The 8,738-nt window shown below is 34.7% G+C and overlaps 1 protein-coding gene across 3 annotated transcripts in view; it reads left to right on the forward strand.

The window, feature by feature from the left end:
- The window catches only part of SOS1 (SOS Ras/Rac guanine nucleotide exchange factor 1), a 141,591-nt gene extending 132,853 nt beyond the window's left edge, over nt 1-8,738 (forward strand). The window contains exons 21-24 of one of the 3 annotated variants that reach the window (XM_058429008.1): nt 702-746; nt 2,727-2,845; nt 3,999-5,097; nt 5,336-8,738. In XM_058429008.1, coding sequence (XP_058284991.1) covers nt 702-746; nt 2,727-2,845; nt 3,999-4,487 — 653 coding nt within the window. In that variant the 3' untranslated portion in view covers nt 4,488-5,097; nt 5,336-8,738. Of the gene's footprint in view, nt 1-701; nt 747-2,726; nt 2,846-3,998 lie in introns of all 3 variants that reach the window. The other 2 variants (XM_032178773.2, XM_032178774.2) reach the window with 2 other exon arrangements.

The raw sequence follows: 8,738 nt of genomic DNA on the forward strand, positions 1-8,738 counted from the left end.
TGTCTCAATTTTCCTACTTTAATGCTCTTGGGGCTTTTGCTTTTGCTTTTCAATTTTTTTCTTAAAATAATTAATATTGTTGAAATTAGACTTTCTAAATTTAAATTTATCAGAATTTCCTACGTAAAATGAGTCTAGGCACCAAATGTTTAATGACTTTAAAAAAAATTATGAGTATAAAAGGAAAAACCCTATATCAATTTCAAGCTTGTTTTATATCCAAAGTGCTAGTTATTTTGTGATGAGAATATATACCCCAAGAACATTTTTGAAAGACATATAATTAGTAACTTTTTTATTTTTCAACTTATATAAAATAAATTTATTACTTGTTTCACAAGTTTGAGTTTTCAAAATAATCTTTACTAAATGGCATATTTATATACGTCCAGCTGAACTTTTTGCTTGAATTGGGTTTCTACATTTTAAAAAGTCTTTCAGTAATAATAGGATTTTTTTATGAATGTTTTTCATTTAATAATTATGAAATCAAGTAAAGCTAAAAGGAATCTTAAATTCCCAATATGATATCAGTTTTTTCTTCTCAAAAGTAAGTAGTAATGAGGTTTTACTATAAACTGTTACAGCATTCTTTAAAACTACAATGACAATAACATTTTCATCATAATACAAATTTTTGCAGATGAGTTGAATATATCAATGAAAGAAAAAAATCTACTTTTTCTTGTTTCCTTTCACAGGCAATGATACCATCTTTATCCAAGTTACACTGCCCCATGGCCCAAGTTAGTATATTTGGTTTAAGACTCATAATTCTTGCTTTGGCTTTAAAAATCAAACCAAGTGTAACCTTTCCTGCTAAAACTCTTCTTGGGTCTGGCAGCATTGGTACCTTGCTTGCAACATCCTAGAAGTGAGGCCTTCACTTGTGCTATCTTTTGATCATAAGTGATTGGCTTAAATTATATATTTTTCATGCTTTTTATAAAACCTTGTTTCTCTCTTAAAAGAACATATTAAATAAGTGGCTTCCACATTTAACCATTTCTTTTTTCCAACTATAGAGTTCTAAATATATTTTAATGCTCAACTTTGAAAAAAAAGGCAAGAGCATGCATGCGCATATGGGAATGCTGGCAGCTACACGCAGTTTCTAAATCACAAAATATACTTAGCCTGATGGCACGATAGATTATAGACAACTGCTTTTGACTTTAGAAGAACTTTCTTGTAATTATTCAAAGTATAGCCTAAATACTGATAAACAAAATAAAGTTCCATTTTAATTTTAAGGTAAAATAACAATTCACTAAATTCCATTATTTTAATTATTTAAGCTAATATTTTTTTGCTATCCTTTCATACAATTTCAAAATATGTACAATGGAAAATACTAGTTACAAGCTGAATTAACTGTATATTCTTAAGAAAAAAGGTAGGTGATCAAAATGTTGATCATTTGAATAACATCAGTACACAAAGTACTCTTTTTAAGTTCTATATTTTACAACATATGACAAAATAAAAAGCTTAATGCTTAAAGGGAAAAAATACTACCAAGTATAATTTTGAATGATGGTTTAAGTATTTTTTTCACATCTTTTTTTATAGTGGGTATAAACAACTAACCTAAGTGTTGTTTTCCAAAGTGTAATTATTTATATGCCTACCTTATGTTCTTGTTACCATAAATGTCTGTAAGAGAGGTTCCAATTAGTAGCTTTACTTACCTTTTTTGTGCCAGTTCACCAACTTATTCTTAAATCAGATTCACTAGATTTTAGTGTAATTTCTGTTTTCATGGTCAGGGCTGCCTCCGTTGTCTTGAATAGTGCCATCACCGTTAAAATTTTTGGATTTAGAGTATAATGAGCCTCTTTTTGCTTACCAGCAAAGGAGAGCCTATAACTAAACAAAATGAGGAGAGGCCCCTCACCTAGAAACTATGATTCTTTCCCTTGCATCCTTTGAGAGAAATGCTAGGGAGAGACATTGGAGAGAGTGGTTAAGAGCACAAACTCTATTCCCAGGGACTATCCAGTAAGGTGGGGAAGTTCTATAAATTCTAAAAAAGTCAAAGAAAAAAATGAACCCATTATAGAATCTAAAAATTACCATTCCACAAATTTTCAGTAGCTCACTGTCTCCCAGACATCTGAGAATCAGACTCAATTAAAAATTTCAATAATAGGCCGGGCGCAGTGGCTCACGCCTGTAATCCCAGCACTTTGGGAGGCCGAGGCAGGTGGATCACGAGGTCAGGAGATCGAGACCATCCTGGCTAACATGGTGAAACCCCGTCTCTACTAAAAATACAAAAAATTAGCCAGGCGTGGTAGCGGGCGCCTGTAGTCCCAGCTACTTGGGAGGCTGAGGCAGGAGAATGGCGTGAACCCGGGAGGCAGAGCTTGCAGTGAGCTGAGATTGCGCCACTGCACTCCAGCCTGGGCGACAGAGCGAGACTCCATTTCAAAAAAAAAAAAAAAATTTCAATAATAGAGTAACCATGGGAATGTTATTTTGTTCAGGCAAAATAACAGAATACCTTAGGCAGCTTTTTTCTAAATATTCTGCTAAAAAATGTCTGCATGCTTTTATGGCAGTTTGCTTTAATGAAATACTATTTGGTATTGGTTTATTGAACAGCTTTTGGTATTTCTACACATTACTTTTAATTATAAGCAATTTCCAGCTAAGACTTTTCAAGATAAATAAATGAAATAAAATTCCTGTGGACTTTTTCTTAAAAATTTAACATCCGACAGGATCTGCTTCTGTATCATCTATAAGTTTAACCAAAGGCACTGATGAAGTGCCTGTCCCTCCTCCTGTTCCTCCACGAAGACGACCAGAATCTGCCCCAGCAGAATCTTCACCATCTAAGGTAAAGTAAGAAATCTTGTTATGTAGAAATTGGAATCATTACAGTTACATTATAATAAACGGCTGTCTAGTTTAGTTCTCACTGGGATAAGTTAACATTTCAGAGTATATAGGCTTAATAGTTTAAACAAGGATTACATATAGATTTAGCATGCAGTAATGTTTCTTTCTTCTGAAGGTAGTTTTTTGATATGCATTCAAGACCCTTGTAAACCTAAGGCTATGGTTATTTTCAGAAAAAAAAAAACAAAACAAGTTTTAATCTGTAAAGTAAGAGGAATTTGGTTTCAAGCAGTTCTTTAAAAACATACAACGTCCTGAAGCTTTGTATGAAGGCACATTATAAGTCAAACTGTATTTTGACATATGCTAAAATTCACTTATCTGAGCCCTTAATAGTAAATGTGACATACTTTTAAATGGAGTTTTCATGAAAATTCTGGGTTTGGAATAGACCCCAAAGGCTCAAAATGGCTATTATTTCTACTTATTTAATTTTTTTTTTTTTTTTTGGCCAGCTGTTAAACTTAATTCATTAGTTCTTAAGCTGTCCAGAGTGCAGAGCACCAGGATAAGTCAAGACAAGACACTCTTTGTAGAACTTCATGAATGTTAACATAGTTAACTTAAAATTATAAAATAGGCACTTTATGCTAAATTAGAAATGATTTTAGATTGAGTGATAAGCTAAGCAAGCAGTAGCAAACAAAATTTTGAGGAAAAAATTTTAAGTAAAAACTATGGCAAACTTTTTTTTTCTATGAATTGGCAGAACCTCCCATTTAAAACATATGCCAGCCTTGGCAACAGAGCAAGACCTTGACTCTACAAAAAATGAAAAAAATTAGCCAGGCATGGTGGTCCTTGCTGCTTGGGATGCTGAGGTCGGGGGATCACTTGAGCCCAGGAAGTTGAGGCTACAGTGAGCCATGATTGCACCACTGCACTCCAGTCTGGGCAATAGAACAAGGCCTTGTCTCAAAAAAAAAAAAAAAATTTTTTTTTTAATTAAAAAGAAAACATATGGCAAAACTCACTGTTCCACACTTAGCATCCTGCCAATAGCATGTTTGAAAACCCCAACTTAATTCTTATGGTCATGATACTTCATAAATTTATTAATAAATGTGTATTTTATTCTTTTCATTTGTTAGATTATGTCTAAGCATTTGGACAGCCCCCCAGCCATTCCTCCTAGGCAACCCACATCAAAAGCCTATTCACCACGATATTCAATATCAGACCGGACCTCTATCTCAGACCCTCCTGAAAGCCCTCCCTTATTACCACCACGAGAACCTGTGAGGACACCTGATGTTTTCTCAAGCTCACCACTACATCTCCAACCTCCCCCTTTGGGTAAAAAAAGTGATCATGGCAATGCCTTCTTCCCAAACAGCCCTTCCCCCTTTACACCACCTCCTCAAACACCTTCTCCTCACGGCACAAGAAGGCATCTGCCATCACCACCATTGACACAAGAAGTGGACCTTCATTCCATTGCTGGGCCGCCTGTTCCTCCACGACAAAGCACTTCTCAACATATCCCTAAACTCCCTCCAAAAACTTACAAAAGGGAGCACACACACCCATCCATGCACAGAGATGGACCACCACTGTTGGAGAATGCCCATTCTTCCTGAGTTCCTCTGTACTGGGATGTATATTTTCCTAGCCCCAAATCCATTGCTGGCAATGGATGCACTGAATGTGCCAGCACTGAGGAGTTAAAATGAGAACTCCAAACACTAACGACTCTTCTTCAAGATGCAGTATAAGACAATGAATTTTAACCTAGATGTAATTATAAAATGGAAATGGTATTCCAGTTTAGAATATGGAAAGACTGACCTAGAGGAATTGGACAACTGATTGCACCTGAAAATCATAAAGGGACTTTTTCTGGCCAATAGGCAGGAGTCCTCTTTTTGTGAAGTGATCTTTTGTGAAGTGATCATTAAAGGGATGGAAAACACAGTCTAGTGTCCAGCAGGCCCACATGATGACAGTTTTTGTAATTCAAATTATGCACTTTTAAAAAAAAAAAAACTTAAACAGGGATCTTAATATCTTCCTTTGTTTTCCTTTGCTTTACTCTTCTACTTTAGAATATTTTCTTAAAAATCACTCAAAGGACTGTGAGGAAAGGCTGTGGTACCTGACCTTGTTGAAATCAAGGCCCGGCACTGTACTACAGTCCTGTTTACAGATTATTACGGTGAACTGAATGGGTACCGAGGCTTCACCAAAGAGGTACTTTTTTGTTGTTGTTGTTGTTTTAGGATAATTATACCAATTTTAAGAGCATTCCCCCCACCTGTCCCCACACACCCAAACAAAATGTGGTGGTGTTGCCTTCAAAAAAGAGAAGTTTTGTGTCATTAACATGACAGAAGAACTTTTTTAAAAAAAATAACTGTCAAGTATTCTATTTGCATTTAGGAGACTGTTAATCTATGCTAGATTGTCATTTTCCCTCCTTCTCCCACAGAAGTTTACTGGTAGTCCATGTCATGGCTCGTAGCTATCCCTCTAACCATACCATGGAAATGCAGGCACCCAATGTGAAAAGGAGCACTTGCTGGGCATCACTGACACTGCTCATGTTTTACTCATAGTTGAGTAATCAGCATATCTAGAATTATCTTGCATTGCCTAAATCATATGTATATAGTGAATGTTATATAATATACCTGGCAGGTCTGTTTTAATTTAATTGAATAAAGATACAAATACTTTGTTTGGCTGGCATATATTAAATTATTATATGAAGAAAATGGTTGATTCTTATTTCTTTTAGTGGAAAAACACACAAAAACACTAAACATAAAAGCACGTTTTGTGGTACACCTTGGTTTCTAGTTCTGGATATATGTATTAATCTTAAAGAATGATCTAAAGTCACAGCTTGGCATATAGGAAGATACTTGGTTAGAATAGGATAGGTATCTTTTAAGCAGAACTTTGTAAGTTTTAAGTTCCTAAGCAATATGTATACAGTTTGTTAAGGTTTATATTGAACATTCTACCTTGCTTGAGGTTTTCTGCTTTATCAAAACTATTGATAATAGAACATCTACCTGCATCATTACTATCATAATATGGATTATTCATAAAGCGTATGTACTGTTCTTCTGAGTCTAACAAATACTGTGACTGAAATGCATGCACCTTGTTGAAGAGAAAACATTTAATTAATCTCCACTATAATGTCTGTGAAATGTGCAGTATTCCATCCTTAGAGAGTTATCTGGTTCATCAGCATCTGCATGTATCCTCTGAATAATGAAGCAACATTTCAGCAATTCTGTTAACCATGCCATTAGAGACATTTTTAGAAGTGCTGCAACATGGTGGGAACCTAGTACTTTAATAATTTCCTATGATATTTATTAGAGCATAAAATGTACATCACGATAGTACAGTATGTACTCCTTTAAGACCAGAAGGTATGTTAACTGCACCGTCATTAAGCAGTCTTATCCTATTTTCTTATTTGTTAGAATTGAATCCTTTTTGTTCAATATCTGTACCATTCCTACGATGGTAGCCATTTTTCTCTTTATAAAATATTTCCTCTTTGAAAAGCATCCTAAAACATTAATTTCAGATCCCCTCGGATGCAAAGTGTCCCTAAGACCATCCATTCAACAGTATTTATGTAAGCCAACTTACTAGTGCCACTACAACTAATCATGATACACAGTCCAGAATCTCCCAGGACTTTTTACTGGGCCAGCCTCATTGTCCCTAGGATTTCTCTTTTTATGTCTCATGGATTACTTCTCTTTAATTGCCCCAGGCCCATTCCAAATGAGAACCTGGTAAAAGTCACATTGGACCCCGTTCAGTATGTCTTCGGCTAATGTGTTAGCCTTCAATAATGTGATAACGCCTTTTCAACCTATCTAGTCTATAAAGAGGAAAAATTCAAATTTGGAGTTCTAATCTTATTTCTCCCAAAGGGAACTACTCTTCTACCCCATGGTTCTAGGAGACCACTTCACTGTGCAACAGTTTTATATGCATTGTGGATGGAGGATATTTTTATTCTGAACTGTTACATTTGGGTAAAAATATTTTCTGCAGTGGTAACTGATTAGAAAAATTCCAATTGGATGCCCTTAGGTGGAGGTGAGAAAATGGTATCCTTGCCTTCTTCTCAATATTAAACATTAACTAGTTGACAAATTTATCCTTGTAGTAATGAAAATATATTTAATCAGGGACCAGAAATGGCAGAGGAGATAAATGCATCATTACAAAATTCTGCTTTTGAATCCTGGACATTACAAGGGGGTAAATGCAGCATGACTTTTTGTTAACCACATTCCAAAATGTGGAACATTTCTTTTAGAAATGAAAATATTTCAAGGCTGATGTATTTTAAGACTACATATTATCAGGAAACATACATTGACAGTTTGCTTAATTAAAGGTTGTTGGGCATCAAATTATGATTAGTAGGTTACGATTCTCTAACAACTCAAGGATGCTTTAATGGATCTGAATTTGACAAAGAGCATGCCACACTAATACTACAGTCAACAACAGCCCAGAGAACAATTACTATGTCAGCTGGAGGCTATATTATGATTCTAAATTCTTAAAGGTTTTTTTCCCTCCATAAATAAAAAATTACCTTATGTAAACCAAAAATTAGTTGGTATTTATGGTCATGATCTTAATTCTCAAGTTTAGCTTAATCTTGTATTTCATTGTTTGTCTTCTAATATGACAGCTTAAATTCAGATTTTTAAGTGACTCAGCAAAATAGGAGTGTCCCAATTTATCAGTGTTGTACATATTGAGGAAAACCTTTTTGTTCCTTCAGATTTAGAAAGAAACAGTTTAACCATTTATTTCTTGGTATTCTGCTGCTGTGAATAGGTTTACTTATTCTTTTAACACATATTGTGTGACTACACAAGTATAGGTCCTGTTGTATTGCACATTAATCTTTACCAGTAAATAAACATCACAAGGTTAATATTGGTTTGGCTGAAAGAATTATGCAGTAAAGTTATTTATAAGGGAACATGATGACTTTATTCAATATTTTTCTTCTTTGAAACATCTCATTACTAACTTTTAAAATTATTTCATAATCCCTTATACATGAGCCAATGAAATATTTTGAGCTCTACTTAAGCATGAAGTCTATATTATAAATCTAAACAACAAAAGCACTTGTAACTTGTTTAGTAAATTCCATGCCTTATTTTCCATTTTTGACACCGTAAAGTGCATTTTCTGTCAACTGTGAGCAAATTTTCCTTTTGCCTTTAATGAAAATAGTGCATTAAGTAGCCAATTGCTGCAGAATTATAAAGCAAATTAGCTAACGGTGGGTCACATTGGACTACCACTCAAACAAGATGCATAACAGATGGAAGGTACATGTGGTGTGGCTTAGGGAGAGCACACCTGTGCCAGATGCATGCCACTTTCAGTAGCTGCCAAATGTGCCTTTAATTAAGAACATCTCTAATTTTTTTCTTCAGATCAAGTCAGCATTTGGGGGTGGGATTTGGGCAGGGAACTTTGGGGTGCAAATATCTGGTGAAACCACCAGAGAATTTGTTTGTCAAAGTGACATGTATAATTTTAGTTGAGACGTGTTTGTGTATATATGTGTATTTGCCTTTGTTTAGTAGCACGGTTATTTGCTAAAATAATTGTCAAAAAATTGCTCTGTCGGTCTTACTTTGATGTAAGAACAAAGTGTGGTCTATACATCTAATATGGCCTTTGTACCTAACCATGTTCATAGGTAATCTTTGTACTCTGTGTGCAGCAGTATTTGGTTTGCATTTAAAGTGAAAATAACGGCTGTTATTTTTCTGGCATTACTAAGATAAACCGAAAAATAATAAAGAAAAATGCCTTACATA

This window comes from Hylobates moloch, unplaced genomic scaffold (genome assembly GCF_009828535.3).
Source record: "Hylobates moloch isolate HMO894 unplaced genomic scaffold, HMol_V3 SCAFFOLD_15, whole genome shotgun sequence".
NCBI classification, from domain to species: Eukaryota; Metazoa; Chordata; class Mammalia; order Primates; family Hylobatidae; genus Hylobates; species Hylobates moloch.